At 37.9% G+C, this 20,208-nt stretch overlaps 1 protein-coding gene across 5 annotated transcripts in view; it reads right to left on the reverse strand.

Annotated features, from left to right (window-relative positions):
• The window catches only part of ASH1L (ASH1 like histone lysine methyltransferase), a 251,495-nt gene that overhangs the window by 195,548 nt on the left and 35,739 nt on the right, over positions 1 to 20,208 (reverse strand). For all 5 annotated transcript variants that reach the window (XM_049880709.1, XM_049880707.1, XM_049880710.1 and 2 more), the window contains one exon: positions 18,282 to 18,801. In XM_049880709.1, coding sequence (XP_049736666.1) covers positions 18,282 to 18,701 — 420 coding nt within the window. In that variant the 5' untranslated portion in view covers positions 18,702 to 18,801. The remainder of the gene's footprint in view (positions 1 to 18,281; positions 18,802 to 20,208) is intronic.

A 20,208-nucleotide genomic window follows, 5' to 3' on the forward strand; every position in this document is an offset into this window, starting at 1 on the left:
GCTGAATGAAATCAGTGAGTAGCAAAAGGATGAATTGTATAAGACCACTATCATAAGAACTCAAAGAAAAGGTTTAAACACAGAAGAAAACATTCTTTGACAGTTATGGGGGTGGAGAGGGAAATTCACTAAGTAGATAGTAGACAAGAATTATCTTAGGTGATGGGAAGGACAACACACAATACTGGGGAAGTCAGCACAACTGGACTAAACCAAAAGCTAAGAAATTTCCAGAACACAAGCAAACACTTTGAGGTGTTTGAGGTCAACTGGCATAACAAAGTTTATCGAGAAAACATTCTGCATCCCACTTTGGTGACTGGCATCTGGGGTCTTAAAAGCTTGCAAGCGGCCATCTAAGATGCAATCAATTGGTTCCGACCCTCTTGGAGCAAATGTGAATGAAGAATACCAAACACACAAGGAAAATATTAGCCCAAGAGATAAAAACGGCCCCATAAACCAGAGACTCCATCAGCCTGAGACCAGAAGAACTAGATGGTGCCTAGCTACACCAGTGATGGCCCAAAGGGGGAACAAAACAGAGAGTCTCTGACAGAGCAGGAGGAAAGTGTGCAGCAGAACTCCAATTCACATAAAAGAGACCAGACTTAGTGGTCTGACTGAGACTAGAGGAACCCTCAAAGACGTGGCCCCCGGGCGCTCTGTTAAACTAAACCATTCCTGAAGCCAACTCTTCAGACACAGATTGGACTATAGAACATAAAATAATATTCAGGAAGAGTGTTCTTCTTAGTTCAAGCAGATACACGAGACTAAATATGCAGCTCCTGTCTGGAAGCAGAAAGGGACAGAAGCTGCCTGGGTGGGCACGGGAAACCCACAGTGGAAAGGGGGAGTGTGCTGTCACATTATAGGGATTGCAAGTAGGGTCACATAACCATATATGTATAAATTTTTGCAGGAGAAATGAACATGAGCTGCAACGTTTTACCCAAAGGACAATAAAAAAAAAAAAAAAAAAGAATGTGCCCATCTTCTATTTAGCAAGTCTCAAATTCTCTGGCTGGATCTAAGGAGCCTAAACAAAAAGTTTTTTGTTTTTTTTTTTAAATTAAAAAAAAAAAAGGGCTTTTGGATCAAACTAATACTCCATACAGCCAAAAACCAAATCAGCTGCCACTGAATCAGTTCCAGCTCATAGCGACCCCATGTGTTTGTTGCACAGCAGAAGTGTACTCCATGGGGTTTGATCTTTCAGAATCTGATCTCCAGGTCTTTCACCCAAGGTACTACTGGATGGATTCGAACCCTTAATCTTTATGTTAATAGCTGAGATCTTAACAAATTTGCACCACTCATTTGTTGTTAGGTCTCAATGAATAGATTCTGACTCATAGTAACTCTATGTGACAGAGTAGAACTGCCCCATAGGGCTTCCTAAGACTGTAATCTTTACAGGAACAGATTGCCAGATCTTTTCTTTCACTCAGCAGCTGGTGGCTTTGAGCCACTAAACTTTTGGTTAGCAACCTAGTGCTTAACAACCTAATGTTTAACCATTGCACCACCAGGGCTCCTTTAATACCCATAGTAGTAACAATAAAACTTTCACTTGAGGTCATCTGGTACCGCCTTTTGGTGGCAAAGTCACTAAGATGTGTTAAATGGTTTCAAAAGGTGTCTGGCATCTAAAAATGTTTTCTTAAACTAAGAACCTGCTGTGAGGTTGTTTTTAAATGTATATACTATAGACAGCTTAGTTCACCACTCTATGTTGTGACAAAATACTTAAAAGAAAGATTTTGCTTGTCCTTTTATAAAATGAATGAGTTTTCTAAGGACAGTCACCACAGTTGTCCTTTACCATGAGATTCATGAAACAGACACAGGTAGTAATTAATATCAATAACACTAACTTCTTAAAAGAAGGAAAGTATAGATTATTTTTAAGTATATCTAAAAGTTTTACTATATTTACATTTTTAGGAAACGAGAAAATATAAATAGCTCAAATATGACAGCATCTGTAAAAACACAAATCCTCTTATCCCCAAGCTATATTTTAAAGTGCTTTTTTTTTTTGGTGGTGGTATTTGTTTTATGCTTATAGTTCTTATCCTCAGTCCATAATTCTTTTTTTTTTTTTAAAGCACTTTCTGTGTTGATTATGAAGTGCAAAAACTAAAAAAAAATCACCCTGACACTCAAGGAGCGTTAATTAAAAAAAAAAAAAAAAGATAAAGAAATTAATAATTACCACACAACAGGCTATATGTTAAAAACAAAGATACATACAATGAAAGAAGAGAGGATGGAGTGATGGACTCTTCCTGAGAGGGTAAAGGATCATTTCATAGAATTGGGTGATATCTGAGCTTAGCTTTTACCACTCCCCTTCATTTTCCTTCCTTTGTGTATACTGCATACTGAATCTTTTTTCTTTGCTTTTTTTATTTATGAATTTAGTTAACTTTAAATTCTTTTTCCTCCTAATTTTTCTTTCTTATCTTAGGTAATTTAATCTTTAAAGATGAAGCAAGGAGAAGAAAAAAAGTGTCACCAAGTAGCTTAGGAGAATTTACACCTGTTGGATAAAGAAATGATTTTCCTATAATTGCCTGGAAAACCCCAAATTGTCGTAATTGACAGTTTAAAAAGAAAAGTTACCAAGCTTCCCTGTATTTTACTTGTAATTTTCAGGATCTGCCTGTGATTTCTTCAGCAGTCTTCTGTAGCACCCTACCCATTTAATCAAGGACTGGACAAGGAACTATATGACAATCACACTCAGCAATGCTGCAGAAAATGAAGACGTAGGGTTCAGAAGCAGGTTCCATCTAGTTCACTGTTTTTATTATGAATGTTACTATCAAATCCTGCAACTGTTAAAATCATCTTCTTTCACATATACTCTCAGATGTTAGTAATTCAATGTAGCTTGGCTAAAAATAGCTATAATATTGTAGTGTATATGTCTACCATGTGAATCTGTGTCAAAATGCTTTTCATGCACCTCCTAAACTCTGACTTCCTAAAAGAGTAGCAGAGCTTTGTATTCCAAGCTTGTATACAACTTTGAGATGTTTTATAAAAATAAAGGCATGATATACATAGTACAACAGGATTTGGTTGTCAGACAACAAACAGTTAAGACCAAATTTAATAGTTTATTATCTATTTTGTTTTAAGAGTGAGTTCTCTGTTACTATTTCACTTTAACAATACAGGCATTCCCCAGGTTACAAATGTACGAATTACGTACAACCTGTAGTTATGGACCAACCCCCTAAAAGCATATTATATTAAAAACCCAAGGTACATACAATGGTTTGTAATAGGAAACAGGTGCTACTTTGTGATCCACATCAAAATATTATTACTGTATTATTATGTTAAAGATGTCTTAGTGCATCCAGAAGTGTTTAATTTTTTATGCACAAAGGAACCCTAGATACTACAACAAACATTTGATGTCAGACGTGAACCATACCTACTTGCTTTGATTTACATACAAATTCAACTTAAAAGACAGACTCAGGAACGAAACTCATTCCTACTCATTTCTAATCCGGGGACTGCTTGTACTCATTTCCATCTTCACTGTTGACGTTATCTTCTTTCAATAATCTGTATTCTCTCAATTTAGATAATAGATTTTAGGGAAACGAAAGCCTTAAGAATACCATAAATTCAGTTTAAAGAAATATCCATATTTATAATAAGTGGTTTCAATGCCACAGTTAATATACAAACCGCCATTCTCTTCCCTGGTAGTCCTTAACCAATCATATATACTTCTCTTATCTCTTGACATTAGCCAGCCACCTGCTGGCACAAAGTGACTCAAATGTCAAGAAAAGGCAAGGGTTATTAAGTAGATTCTGCTGACACCTTCATATTTTTCTACCTTTTAGTTCCTGGGAATACTAGACATATAAGTTCCTTTTTCTTTTTGGAACATAATTCTTAATTGCTACATTTAACTGTTGGTTAAAAAAAATACACACAAACACAGGCAATCTTTGAGGAGACCAACAACACCCATGGGTCACGCTAAGCTTTGCCAGCTGCGCTCTTAACCCCCACCACACCGCTCTCTCTTCCCTACCCGCTTTAATAGTTAAATCCCACTATTCCTCCTCAAACCTAATCTCTAATGCCACCTGCTGTTGCAGTTCTGTGTCCTCAGGCAGCTTTGCCAACCTGCCCCAATATTATTCCTGCCTTTCACTTCTGCATGCAGACCAAGGTAGCTCCCCTATTAACTATGTACAGATTTATAAAACTCATTTTCAGATACTGTATCTTTGTTAAGATTTAACATTACAGTTATAAATGACAGGGTTCCTACTTACACAACTACAAGTAATCCCAAATTCCTTAACTAGAAAAACTATCCAAAAAAGCACCTTTAACTTTCAATTTTTCCTCTTTCTAAGAGAAATACTATTATAAAGTAAAACCAAACTCACCATATCCATTCCGACTCATAGCAACCCGCCCCCGAGGGTTTCTAAAGCTGTAATCTTTATGGAAGCAGGCTGCCACATTTTTCTCCTGTGGAGCGACTGGTGGGTTCAAACCATCGACAGTTGGTTAGTAACTAAGCACTTTAACCACTGTGCAACCAGGCTTCCTTCTATGATAAAGTAGGCCCACAAAATTTAAAAAAACGAAGAAAAAAACCTAAAAAACAAAAATGGATACAGTCATGCAATTCTTATCTTAAAGGACTCATAGGGTCGCTATGAGTTGGAATCGACTCGGCGGCACTGGGTTTTTGGGCTGGATATAATGCTAAAAGCAATGCTGTACACAGCATATGATTTAAAACACACACACACAGTAAATCAAAACAGGACAAGTTTCAACCAAAGATCTGTCAAGAAGAAAAAATTGACAAAAGCTTAGGTAGTGGTTTCCAAAGTTTTAAGAGGTCGATTATACAGTAAAACCTGCGAAACATGTCAGAGAAAGAAAACTGAAATATTTCCCACTAAAAAGAATGTCAGAAAGACTGCACCCAAAAGGAGAAAGCTTGCGAGATCTGGGAAACCAAGGCAGTCCCCGCAGGTCCCAGTTCGCATGGGTTTCACTGTGTAAGTAACCCTCTTCTCCACTCTTAGTTATTTTCTTCTTACCTACATTAAACTCTTATTTTAGCATAACTGACAACACTGTGGGATATCTGGGAGTCATCCTAAGCATGCCTTTGCACTCCTTTTATTGTTTACTTTGCCCCAAAGCCCTTCTCTTTCCAGAAAATTCTACCAAAGCTGTTAATGCCTAATTTTAAATGAGTTCCTGTGTAAAGCTTTCCTTAGATGTTTCTCTTACTCACCACCCTCTTCCAGTGATTCTGTGATTCCATAAATACTTTGTATGTATCCTTACTATGGCACTTGCCATATTATCCCATAATTACTTGTTTACTGCACAGGAGAGGCACTTAAATATTTTATGGAATAACAAATAAATTGAAGAATGCTGTAAACCTGGACCAAAGATTATATCTAAAATTAAGTGATACAAAACTTGACCTTCTTTTGATGAAAAATACAAAGTAAAAAATTAGCCCAGTGATCACGTATCTAAACTGTAAAAGGCAAATAAAAAATATACGTATTTATTTAGGATGATGAGAATTTTCTGAAATTAGTGGTGATGATCGTAAAACTTTAAATATACTAAAAATTTCAAATATACTAAAATCCTTAAAAGGGTGGAGTTTGGGATTCAAATTACATCTCAAAAAATATATATATATTTAGTCTAAAACTGTGCTAACCCAACACAGTACAATTTAAGCAACCACTGTATCAGAAAACCTAGAACACTATTGTTATTTAGCAGAAATATCAAGGAAAGAAAAGCTAAAAACCTAGATAACATCAAACCGATTTTTCCTCAACAATTCCATTTCAAAATACTGGGAATCCGTTTGCAGCACTTCAAAAATTGCTAGTCATATTTTCTATACTGAGCAAGAACTGAGACACTATTATTCCTTTTATTTTCTTATTTAGGAAACCACCTTAACCTGGAAGCACTATACTTTTACAAAATCTCAGGCCTTACTTCTAATACTTGTGTTCATGTAGGCTTTAATAATTTCTCATAAAAAAAAATCACTTCAATGAAATTAAAAATCATTTTTCCGATGAACTGTTTGCTAAATAATCCATTAAGTTTGCACAGGCATTTGCTTCCTAAACAGAAAACTGGTGTTTCTGAAGAGAAATTATAATTATGGCTGTAAATTTTGTTTACATTTCATTGTATTCATTAAATTGATTTATCTATCCTGAAATAACATCAAATAAACTGTTCAGTGACAAAATGTTACCCAACATAACACCAAATTTCAATGGTATTTGATTTAATTTATAACCCGTATATACCAAAAACAAACAAACCCATCGCCACCCAGTTGATTCCGACTCATAGTGACCCTATAGGATAGAATAGAACCCACAGGGTTTCCAAGGCTGTAAATCTTTATGGAAGCAGACTTCGATATCTTCCTCACATGGAACAACTGATGGGTTAGAACCCCTGACCTTTCTGTTAGCAGTGAAGCGCTTAATCACTGAGCCACTAGGGCTCCTTCAACAGTATATACAAAAAAAAAAAAAACCCAAACCCACTGCCGTCAAGTTGATTCGGACTAATAGTGACCCTACAGCACAGAACAGAACCAGCCCATAAGGTTTCCAAGGAGCGGCCGGTGGATCTGAACTGATCTTCTAGTTAGCAGCCAAGCTCTTAAGCGCTGCGCCACCAGGGATCCAATCAGTACATAGTGGTAGTGAAATATCCCCCCACCCCCCTACTTTTCTACTCACAGGTTGCAGTTTCAATTAACTGCTTTAAGAAACAGTTATTTTAGTTATTTTTAATTTGCCACAAAACCAAGCTTCTTGGCTTACTAAACAAAACCAATATTAGGTATAACTTGCTATGCTACACAATTCCAAAGCTGTAATTTTCTTTAAATGCTGGAAAGGAACGTACCATTGCCTTGTCTCCTTTTTAGTTAGTGTGTGATAAATATAAGTAAATATTATGACTTCCACCTCCACTTTCAGTTTCTAAAATACTCTGCAGAAGAATGAATGTAGTACCATTCTGACAACTTATGAAATGGCACAGACACCACGTGGAGTTGCAAGACAGCCAAACTCAAATTTCCACAGGAAATTTACAGGAAAAAGTTTTTCTCTGCACTATAGAAAAGACAAAAAGAGACAGGAAGACCTGCTATGAAATTAATAATGAACCAATTTCTTATAAACCAACCAGGGGATTTCCACTTCTAGCTACGCTGCTGTTTTGTGCCCTCAAGTCAATTCCAACTCGTAACGACCCTATAAAACAGAGTAGAATCACCACATAGGGTTTTCAAGGCTGTGATCATTATGGAAGAACCCTGCTGGTGCTGTGGTTAAGCCACTGGCTGCTAACAGAAAGGCTCGCAGCTTGAACCCACCCGCTGCTCCACGGAAGAAAGATGTGGCGGTCTGCTTCTGTAAGGATTGCAGCCTTGGATGTGGTAGCTCTACCCTGTCCTACAGAGTAGCTATGAGTCCGAACTGACTTGACGGCAGCAGGTTTGGTCTCGTTTAATCGTTACAGAAGCAGACTGCTACATCTTTCTCCCATAGAGTGGCTGGTGGGTTCGAATCTCCCAACTTTTGGTTAAGAGCCGAACGCTTAATCTCTGTGCCAGTAGACCTCCTTACTTCTAGCCATGTGGCAGGCAAAATACTGGAAAATGTCTTCCTACGACAATAAAATAACCCAATCCAGCACAAGATATAATCTTTACTGCACTGCTGGCTTCATAGGAAATAAGGAAAATCTCTAAGAAGACCAAAAGAAACAAAAAAAAAGGGGGGGAGGCTAAACTAAGTAGGCATGATTGGCCTAATGGTAAATGCATCGAGCCATGGTCTGGAAGCAAAGTGGAAGATCCTAGGAAGGAGGGAATACAGCTTGAGTTCTGGCAAAGCAAAACCAATGCACCTCAAGGAAATCATCCTCAAATTACGCTCCAAGATGAACCACAGATAAAGATGAAAATATGAACTTTATAATCAGTTGAACTAGTTAAAAATCCCACTAGTACTTTCACTGAGAGCACATTTTTATAAATTAATAGGCAAGAATGTATGGAGCACTCTGAAAAATAAGACCAATGAGGAAAGATTAGTAGCCCTACCAAATGAAAAATACAATAATTAAAACTATTATCATGTGGGCAAATGAACAGGTAAATCAATGACACAAAACAGAAAATCAGATCAGACTCAAGTACACATGGAAATTCAGTATACAGTAAATGTAGCCTCTCAAATAACAGAGGTAAAGATGGACTTTAAATAATGGGTGCTGGGACAACTGTGTAGCCATTTGGGAAAATATAAAGTTGGATTCATACTTCATATTGCACCATGATAAACTCCAAATGGACCCCAGATTTATATATTAAAAATTAAACATATAAAGTCCTACAAGAAAACATGAGTTTTTTTTTAATAATTCTGAGAAGTGAAGACCTTTCTAACTGTATGTGAGAATTTAGAAGCCATAAAAAAAAAGAGTAAGTATATTACATTAAAGAAACTAAAAACATGCATGGCAAAATAACATAAGCCAAGTAAAAAGATAAATGACTGTCATGGAATGAACTGTATCCCCCCAAAATATGTGTCAACTTGGTTAGGCCATGATTCCCAGTACTGTGTGGTTGTCCTCCATTTTATGATTGTAATTTTATGTTGAAGAGGATTAGGGTGGAATTTAACACCCTTACTAAGGTCACATCCCTGATCCAATGCATACGCAGCTTCCCTGGGATGTGGCCTGCACCATTTTTTTTTTTATAAGAGATAAAAGGAAAGGGAAGCCAGCATAGAGTGGGGGACCTAATACCACCAAGAAAGCAGCACTGGAGCATGGGCGCAGAACATGTCCTTTGGACCTGGGGTCCCTGCGCCTGAAAAGCTCCTTGACCAGGGAAAGATTGATGACAAGGACCTTCCTCCAGAGCCAAAACAGAGAGAAAGCCTTCCCCTGGAGCTGATGCCCTGAATTTGGACTTGTAGCCTAACAGACTGTGAGAGAATAAACTTCTCTTTGTTAAAGCCATCCACTTGTGGTATTTCTCTTACAGCAGCACTAGATGACTAAGACAATGACATACTTCAAAAAAATTTGCAGCCCCCATCTCAAAGGACTAAAAAAGCATTTTTAGTACTAGCATAGAAAAATCTCCAGAATACACTAAGTAGAAAAAGGCAAGATGCAGAATAATGTGTATAGGATGTTACTCTGTATTCAAAAAGAGAGAGAGTAAGAACTTGTGTGTATGTGGCGGACATCTATTTACTTGTACATGCGTAATATATTTTTGGAAGATACCAAAAACATTGATGTTGGAGTTACATTCCTGGAAGTTTTTCTGCACCAACTTTGGTTCCAAACAATTTGGTTTTAATGTGGTATTATCTTTCGAGTAAAGGTAAACCCAAAGACACGCTAAATACAGTAAAACATGCAAAAGTCTGGGCCTGTGTAAGGTAGAAACCTACCAGGAGAAGGAAAACTAAAACATTTTCCAGTAACGGAGAATGATAAAAAAGTGGTAAGACTGCATCCTGTCAAAGATGGAAAACTTGAAAGGCCTGGAAAAACAAGGTAGTCCTGGGGAGTTCTGGCTCTCACAGGTTTCACTGTATATACTATTCTTTATTTTGGTTGAGAAATGGTTGTTCTGCTTAATCACAAACGGTAAGGTATTATCACACTGACTGCCTTTACCAGGTATTTCCGAAAGGATTTGCTTGGGATGGGGGTAAGGGACAGTGATAAACTGTTACCTTTTAAATTTTGAATCATGGGTGTGTAAAAACCACCCACTGCTGTTGAGTCGATTCCGACTCACAGCGACCCTATAGACAGAGTGGAACTGCTCCATAGAGTTTCCAAGGAGCGCCTGGTGGATTCGAACTGCCAACCTCTCGGTTAGCAGCCGTAGCACTTAACCACTACGCCAGCAGGGTTTCCCATGGGTGTGTATTACCTAAGTAAAATTTGCTGGTTAAATATCCTTATCCTTATCCATTAAATTTTCTTCTAACAGTTTTCCAGGTTCCACACATCCCTTGCTAGCTGTATCTATTTTGTTCCTGACTTTGGACAGCAAGTTCAAGGTGAGAGGGATGCCTGTGAACCTCACAAGAGCAACTCACTTCCAGATACAAACTGGACTTTCTCTAATCATGATTTTACCTTGTTGCTGCTCAGGAAATGCTGAAATACTGGTGGAAGAAAGTTTTTTAAAACAATATTTTCATTAAAACTATATAATTATAGTTGCAATAAGTTACAACTATATAATAATTCTTGTGCCAGTTCAGAACTGATTCTAAAATAAAATCATATTTTCTAATTAAAATAGGCTTACAGTAGCACAGTGTCATAGATTGAATTGTGTCCCCCCAAAATACCTGTCAACTTGGCTAGGCCATGATTCCCAGTATTGTGACTACCCACCACTTTGTCATCTGATGTGATTTTATGTGTTGTAAATCCTATCTCTAGGATGTTCATGAGATGTGATTATTGGCAGTTATGTTAATGAGGCAGGACTCCATCAACAAGATTGGATTGTGTCTTGAGCTAATCTTTTTTGAGATATAAAAGAGTACTGAGCAGAGAGATACGGGGACCTCATCCCACCAAGAGAGCAGTGCCAGAAGCAGAGTGCGTCCTTTGGACCTGGGGTTCCTGTGTAGAGATGCTCCTATACCAAGGAAGACTGATGACAAGGACCTTCTTCCAGAACTGACAGAGAATGACAGCCTTCACCTGGAGCTGGTGCTCTGAATTTGGACTTCTAGCCTCCTAGACTGTGAAAGAATAAATTTCTCTTTGTTAAAGCCATCCACTTGTGGTATTTCTTATAGCAACACTGGATAACTAAGACACACGACAAAAATATACAGACCAAAAGTCTTCATTTTCAAAGTAAACATATAACTAACTCTTCTCTATCATTCTGTTAACCAGAAAAATGACAACTGAACAAATCTAGAGTTTGATGGTTGACAATCACGTTAACCTAAAAATTCTCAAACAGCTTCCAAATCTTTCACATTAAAGTGTTTCACATTTTAAACTACAAATTTCCAAATAAAGTGGGTATGAAATTTGTGAAACCACACTACTAACCATGCGTACTATCTGATTAGGCAGAATAATCACTTCTTTAACCAAAATGAAAAAATCTTGAATATCGTGAATGTCTCTACAGGTTTTCCTTTACTTGGGAAATAATACCACATTAAGAACTGACTAGAACCAAAGCTGGTACAAAGAAACTTCCAAAAAATAATCCTAATTTGACATTTTCTCTATTCGATACCTGCATAAAGAGTAATTCATTAGCATCTTTATTAATCAGAAGTACAAAATTCTCAGGAATTATAACAGTTCCATATACCTAGTGTTTTTCTAGTCTCTCAGACTTTGAGGTTTTATGCCTTCTCTGAAGACCTTTCCTCACTTCTACTATTTATGGTTTTAATTGTTCCCCAACAGGGTCTTAAAATTAAGAGTAGGACATAGAGTTCAAGATTCTTTCATATCCTCCTATTTTTTTTAAATGACTCACTGAAGGAGAAAATACTATTTATCACTTCAATAGGGAATTCCTCTTAAGGATACTTCTCTTGAAGTAGCGAAGAGAAACTAGCAAGGCGATCTTAGTTTTCTCTGTTAAAGAAGATACATATCTTTATTATACAGTTATAAATTTAATGGGTGACATTTTGCAATGTGAGCTACCTCTCTGGATCAATTAGGTGCTTTTGGAAACATACGAACTTTTTCAAATTACTAAGGGACCAAGTATGAAATTGTTAAGTAGGATGCTAACATACATACTTTATCAGCATTAAGAATAGTAAATCTTATAATTTAGGAAGCTAGTGCCACTTTATCATCAGCATTTGCTCTTGTTTTTTATTCTTACACTGCCTTCTATCTTTCTGTTTTCTGATTCTTTTATTCTAATAGCTTTCCACTGTCTTCCTGCTACTGCGCCCCATGTACTTTACCCTAGATACACTTATTGTTTGAGAAGTAGAATTAAAGAGTTGCTTGACCCTGTATGTAATCTATTCAATGACAGCCATTAGGAGTTTATGATTTTAAAGATATGAAAAAGAAAAAAAGAATATTTCAAACTACAAAAATTCTGTTTTCTATAGCTAACTCACCGAGCAGGATATGACCCACTCGAATTTCACTGCAAGAAAAAGTAGTGTTTCCCAAACTTGCCTGGATAGGAAAAGTCACCTGAGGCAGATAAACTGAATCAGCATCAACAAGGAGGCATCTGGGAGGCTGTATTTTTAACAGATATCTTGTACACGTATTTTGGCATAGTACTCCTGTAAGATGGTTTCTTACAAATTATACCTTGTGATCTAGAAATTGCCCGTTTTAAATTTTAACAGATAGAAACAAACTGTTCTCAAGAAGTACTATACCAATTTACTTTCCACCAACAGTGCATGAGGGCTTGTTTCCCTACACTCTGCCAACACTGAGTGTTACGAAATCTTTGTTTTTGCCAAAATGTAATTCAAAAAGTATACTCCAAAATGACTTGAAAACAAACCAAAATTAGAACCTTGAAAATCTGTAACTAATATAACTTTAAATACGTGAGTATGAGTTGCACTAAGGACAGTTACCACTAACATCTTTTCAAACTTACTAAAACAACTAGTTCCTAAATCATGGATTGAAATGAAAAAAAACTAAATGACCTTTTAAATCACTCTAGATAATAGGTCCCCACGACTAAAACACTATAAATTTAACAATAACCCACTGCCATCGAGTCAAATTAAAGTCCTACAGGACAGAGTAGAACTGCCCCACAGGGTTTCTAAGGAGCGACTGGTGGATTTGAACTGCCGACCTTTTGGTTAGCAGCTGTAGCTCTTAACCACTGTGTCACCAAGGCTCCATAAATTTAACAATAGGTTATGTAATTCAAGATAGTAAAAAACTTCACTTATAATTATGGAACAGACTTCAGTTTTACTTAAAAGGTAAAATATACAATCTACCTTTCTTTGTCATTTATAGGGTCGCTAGGAGTCGGAATTGACTCGACGGCAGTGGGTTTGGTTTGGTTTTTTGGTATTAGACATTTACGGCCTAAGACAGTAGTTGTTTTAAGTAGCACTGGCAAAAGATCAACTGCTTTTAAAGAACTAGGGGGAAAAAAGTTTCACTTATTTGGTGATAAAGTTTTGCTTTAAAATGATTAGCACCACACCTCATAAGAGTTCACCTTTCCCTCTTAGCCAGTGCTGTTTATTCTTCTTGTAGTCCTGAACACTTTTGATAAGCTGGTGAGAGCTACAGAAAAATGCATCCAAACACACAAAATTCTGCACAGACTACCAGATTCAGAAAACACATACATCCAGCCCTTGCAGAGATCCTAGATTGTGAAGCCCTACCTCAGGCTATAAAAAGGTAAAGAGAAATTCATAAGAACATATCACGTGCCAGATACTCTATATAAATTTCTCCAAGTAACCATTTAAGATAGGGCTCACTTTGTAAATGAGAAAACAAAGGCCCAGTAAGATAAAATAACTTGCCTATGCACAATTCTTAAGCCAGGATTTAAATTTAGTTCTGACTCCATAGTCCATGTTCTTCCCATTATTTCTGAAGAACCAATTCAGAAGGTAAGTGATACATTCCACCACCATGCGTATGTCATGTACTTGTGGTCGGTGTGTTGCTAAGATGCTGGAGGCTGTGCCACTGATATTTCACATATCTGCAGAATCATCCATGGTTGACAGATTTCAGCAGAGCTTCCAGACTAAGAAAGAATAGGAAAAAAGGCCTATCTATCTACTTCCAAAAATTAGACAATGAAACCTTAAGGCTCACACAGAATTTCATCTGATAAGTGCTGGAAGATTAGCCCCCTAGGTTATAAGACACTACACAATAGATGCAACAATGGACTCAAACACAGCAACAATCATTAAGGTGGTATAAGACCAGATATCATCTTGTTCTGTTATATAAAAGGTCACTTGATAGCAACCAATGACAAAAAAATATATTCAAGAACAATGAAAAGGAAATCAGGAAAACAATACCATTTATGATAACCCCTAAAAAAATAAAATACTTAGAAATAAATCTAACCAGGGATGTTAAAGACCTATACAAAGAAAACTACAAAACACTACTTACTGCAAGGAGCCAAAAGAGATCTACGTAAATGGAAAAACATACCACACTCATGGATAGGTAGACTCAACATTGTGAAAATGACAATTCTACCCAAAGCAATTCACCAATACCATGCAACCCCAATCCAAATACCAACAACACTCTTTAAGGAGATGGAAAAAATTATGATTAACTTTATATGGAAAGGGAAGACGCACCATATAAATAAGGCACTAACGAAGAAGAATAAAGAGGACTCACACTACCTATCTCAGAACATACTATACAGGCATAGAAGTCAAAACAGCCTGGTACTAGTACAATGACAGATACCTTGACCAATGGAACAGAACTGAGAACCCAGACGTAAACCTATCCACCTACAGCCCCCTGATCTTCAACAAGGGTCCAAGGGCCATCGAATGGGGAAAAGAGTTTTCTTAACAAATGGTGCTGACAAAGCTGGATGTCTATCTGCAAAAAAAAAAAAAAATGAAACAGAGCCCATACCTCACACCATACACAAAAACTAATTCAAAATGGATCAAAGACCTAAATATAAAACCAAAAACTATAAAGATCATAGAAGAAAAACTGGATCGATGCTAGATACACAGCATTAACAGGATACAAACCACAACCAACAACTCACGAACTCTAGAAGATAAGCTAGATAACTGGGATCTTCTAAAAATTAAACACTTAAGCTCATCAAGACTTCAACGAAAGAGTAAAAAGAGAACCTACAGACTGGGAAAAAATTTTTGGCTATTACAAATCCGACAAAGGTCTTATCTCTAAAACCTACAGGAAAAGCCAACACCTCTACAACAAAAAGACAAATAATCCAATTAAAAAATGGGCAAAGGAAATGAACAGACACTTCACCAAAGAAGACATTCAAGCGGCTAACAGGCACATGAGGAAATGCTGTGATCACTAGCCATTAGAGAAATACAAATCAAAACCACAATGAAATACCATCTCACCCCCGCATTACTTCTCCGAATCAAAAAAAGAAAATAACAAATGTTAGAGAGGCTGCAGGGAGACTGAAACTCTTACGCACTGCTGGTGGGAATGCAAAATGATACAACCATTTTGCAAAACAATATGGTGCTTCCTTAGAAAGCCAGAAATGGAAATACCATGTGATCCAGCAAATCCCACTCCTAGGAATATATCCTAGAGAAATAAGAGCCAAACACACAAACACCCATGTTCATTGCAGCACTGTTCACAATAGCAAAAAGATGGAACAACCTAGATGCCCATCAACAGATGACTGGATAAACGATGGTACATACACACAATGGAGTACTACATGATGATAAAGAACAATGATCGATCTGGGAACCATCTCACAACGTGGGTGAATCTAGAGGGCATTATGCTGAGTGAAATAAGTCAATCGCAAAAGGACAAATATTGTTTGAGACCACTACTATAAAAACTCATGAAAAGGTTTACACAAAAAAAGAAACAATCTTTGATGGTTACCAGGGTACAGAGGGGTGGGGATGGAGAACACTAAACAGACAATAGATACGTGGTAACTTTGTTGAAGGGTAAGACAGTACACTATACTGGGGAAGTCAGCACAACTTGTACAAAGCAAGGTCAAGGAAGCGCCATAGACACACCCAAACTCCCTAAGGGCCCAAATTACTGGGCTGGGGGCTTTGGGGAGCATGGTCTCAGGGAACATCTAGCTCAATTGGCGTAATTTATTAAAAAAAAAAAAAAGTTCTACATTCTACTTTGGTGAGTAGCGTCTGGGGTCTTAAAAGCCTATAAACGGCCATCTAAGACACTCCACTGGTCTCACCCCTTAAGAAGCAAGGGAGAATGAAGAAAACTAAAGACACGAGGGAAAGATTATGCCTAAGGGCTACTGGACCACAACTACCACGGCCTCCACCAGACTGAGTCCAGTACAACCATATGGTGCCTGGTTGCTCTGAAAGGGATCACAACAGAGAGTCCCAGACAGAGCTGGAGAAAAATGTAGAACAAAATTCTAACTCACGAAAAAAGACCAGACGTACTGGCCTGACAGACTGGAGAAACCCTGAGATTATGGCCCTGGACACCCCTTTAGCTCAGTAATGAAGTCACTCCTGAGACCACCCTTCAGCCAAAGATTAGACAGACCCATACAACAAAACAAGACTAAAGGGGCACAACAGCCCGGGGCAAAGACCAGAAGACAGGAGGGGATAGGAAAGCTGGTAATAGGGGACCCAAGGTCGAGAAGGGAGAGTGTTCACATGTTGTGAGATTGTTAACCAATATCATAAAACAATATGTGTACTAACTGTTTAACGAGAAGCTAGTCTGTTCTGTAAACTTTCATCTAAAAAAAAATAACCAAACCCAGTGCCGTCAAGTCGATTCCGACTCATAGCGACCCTATAGGACAGAGTAGAACTGCCCCATAGAGTTTCCAAGGAGCACCTGGCGGATTCGAACTGCCGACCTCTTGGTTAGCAGCCGTGGCACTTAACCACTACGCCACCAGGGTTCCCCAACTTTCATCTAAAGTACAATAAAAAATATATATATATACATATTCAATATCATATACTAAAGTTACTATTGGAAAAATAAACACCCATCCATCCACAAGCAATTTTGTAGGTATATGGATACGTTGTCATAAAGCACAGACTGCATTCTACTACAAAGAGGAAATATGGCATATAAACTTATATTGAGTGTAAGTAAACGCCAGTAGGCGAAATCTTTGAGTACAAAACACCATCATCAGCACTGTCTAATTAAAAAACACTACAGGAAGATTTTGAGTCGGAATCGACTCGACGGCACTGGGTATTGGAAGATTGCAAAAGACAATCATCCTAGGGCCCTTTACGAGTCAGCTGTGCAAGGTAATACTATTTAAAGGTAAAAAGTCTAGATAAAAATCTTTCTCAATCAAATTTATGAAAACTTTGGAGGTCAGCTGAAACAGGTATTATCTTCATTTCAGAACTGAGGAAAATAAGGCTCAAGAAAGGTTAACCAACTACCTAAGATCCATCCAGTTAATTTTTTTCAAGAACTGGGACAAACCCTATCATTTTACTTATAATCTACTAACCCATTTACAACGTATTGTATCAAAAAAAATCACAAGTTATGGTATAATTATACAATCTTATAGAGAATATAATTAAAAAATTCCAGATGTCAAAGCAATCTGGAGAAGAAGGATCTGCATCATTATGGTTTCTGGTAACATACGTACAAAGCACGTGAATATGATATTAAAGAACTAGCAGTAAAAATTAAGTCATTTCACAAAGCTGGGAATATTCTGAAATTTTTGCCAGAATGTTAAGCCCACTCTTTCTGCCTAGCCTCACTGCTTTACTTACATATGCACGCTATTTAAATCTATCTGCTGAAATCAGACATTGTAGAGTGACTTAAACCTGTGGACAACACAGCATCTAAAACATATTTAGTATCTTTATTAGACACAGTAAAAAGAAAAAGTAGTTAGCATACTGAATAGCTAACGGGGGGCGGGAGCATCTTTAAACATATTAACTTGCCTTATGAGGAACAACAGGCAGAATTCTTGTACAGAACAATTCAACAAAGCCTTTTGACAAATGTTAGTGAATGTGATGCTTACAGACACAGTGGAAGGTCAGTGGTATTACGACCAATTAACATCTCTGAGCCTCAGTTTCTTCCCTGTTAATTTGTCCATTGTCATTGTTAGGGAACAGGAAGGCAAAAATCTAATGTTTTTTTCCACTATGCTACATTAAGAGCAGCAATCTGGGTTTACCCCACTTAAAATATTTGCCATAATTTTACAAACACAAATACGTATATGGTTATGATATCACTCGTACTTTTGATAAGCCTGAAATATTATTTTGGGGTCACAAAACAGACTATTTGGGGATAAAAAAGAAAGATTAAACTCCAAACTTCCTGAAATACGTACGTAAGTTAAATCAAAAATAATAGAGAGGTCCATATATTGTCAATGACTATGTATTACTGAGAATTCAACTTACCCGTTTTGAAGTACAATGTTCATTCTTCTCATCTGTCATCTTCCCGCTTTTAAGTGCTTTCCTTGGGTGCTTGATAGTTGTTTTTATAGCAGGTCGACATACATAATTCTCCAAGTTCTTTGGAGGCTTCTTAGTTCTCTTAGCCTGAAGGCCAATTTTTAATTTTAAATTTCCCTCTGAAAAGTTTGTTTCTTTCACTGAAAACTGGTGCTGTGCATCAGTCAAACCATCACCCTTCCCTGCCTCATCGTTTCCTTCCCGATTCCACTTGTGCAGGTCCTCTTCCTCCTTTGTGTTGTTCTCTAGCTCTACTTCTCTCTTGCTCACCAGTGTGCCAGTGTTGATGGCAGAGGAACTCTTTCTTGAAAATCCTTCGGCATCAGAACCCAATCCTAACATAGCAGTATTTCTAGGGTCCATCACAAGCGTGTGTTATTGCTGGGAATCTTGTGAAAGTTTTACAGAACTATGTTCCATAAAAAACAGAGATCTCCAAGACTTGCAACCAGCATCTCTTTCTCTGCAGGATAGACCATAACAAAAATGTATCAGAAAAGAGGCAATCACTGATTAGCATGAGTAATAGGTACGGGAGAGGGAGTCAACGATGTCAAGAACGCAAAACTCACAATCAAAGTAAATCAAAATGTAGTTCAAAATAGATTTAAATTCATTTGCCACCTAACAGTCACTTATCGACTATCTCATTATCTGACATTTTGACTTATGACAACAGTAAAAAATCTACTGCCTAAAGGAGGTAAGTAAGGTTTGTGAGAAGAAGCGAGGTCACATAGCAGTGGTGGCTCCTATCACCCAGGCAGGGCAGAGGAGCCAGGCCAGGGGCAGGCGGGCTGTGTGCAGGAGGTGGTGGCAGCCAGGGCTGTGGGAACCAAGCGGGGGGTTGGAAGTCTCTTCTTCCAAAGAGGCCTCTCTGCCACCTCCTCAGCCTTGCTGGGCCCAGGTGGTTGGGCCTCACCTACCAGCCCAAGAACCGCCTGCCGCTGAGGACTGGCTCCAGGGCTGACGAGCGGAAAGGTGGAGAGGCAAGGCGCAGAGGTCCGCAAAGAGGCCTGGAGCACAGCTAGGTAATGGTGGGCCTCTGCTGCTCAGGAGGCAGTAGGCAGCTCCCAACCACCACCATCATCACCCCCAACCCCTACAGACTCCGTGGTGGTGGGGAAGGCGGCTGTCCAAGACTCGCCAGAGACACTGGATGGGGAGGTGGAGAGACAACACAATGCTGAAGATGGGGCATGGCCCAACTCTCACATAATGCCAATTTTCAATAATAATCTGATCTTTGGAATCTAACCACATCCTTAAGTAAGGGGTAGGTGCAGTTATAAATACATTTTAGTAGTGCATACACACACATACACACACACACACAATCTTAAATGTAAATACATTTCAGAATAAGTTTATCATTCTACAGACACCATGAAAAAGCTGTAGTGCTATGGTGCAAATCAAAGTATAAAAATCACTGTTATAATTCAACCAAAAAGCTTCTGCAACGGATGGCTAAGCAAACAGAGCCTAAAATAAAAATAATCTCACATATTTTAACACTCTTCCGATTCAAAGAAAATATTATTTCCTACATTTTTGTTGAATAAAATCAGTTTCATGTAAGATAAAGAATCATGTTTTGGGTTGGTTTCAGTGTTCCAAACTTTTCTAAAAATAGTAAGAATACTCTTCAAATCATGTCATGCTAATAATGCTTCTTGCTTTCTACCACTTCACATCTTATAAGGCACAATGGCATTCAAGTCTTTTCATAATTTGGCTTTACCCTAACTATTCAGACTTGTTTATCCTTACTGCACAACTCACATCCGCTATGATTTAGCCGATTCTGTTTTCTTTACTGTTCCCACTAAATCACGCTTATTTCTGCTTCTGTGTTTTGGCCTTTCCC

The sequence above is a fragment of the Elephas maximus genome, chromosome 3, assembly GCF_024166365.1.
Source record: "Elephas maximus indicus isolate mEleMax1 chromosome 3, mEleMax1 primary haplotype, whole genome shotgun sequence".
Lineage (NCBI taxonomy): Eukaryota > Metazoa > Chordata > Mammalia > Proboscidea > Elephantidae > Elephas > Elephas maximus.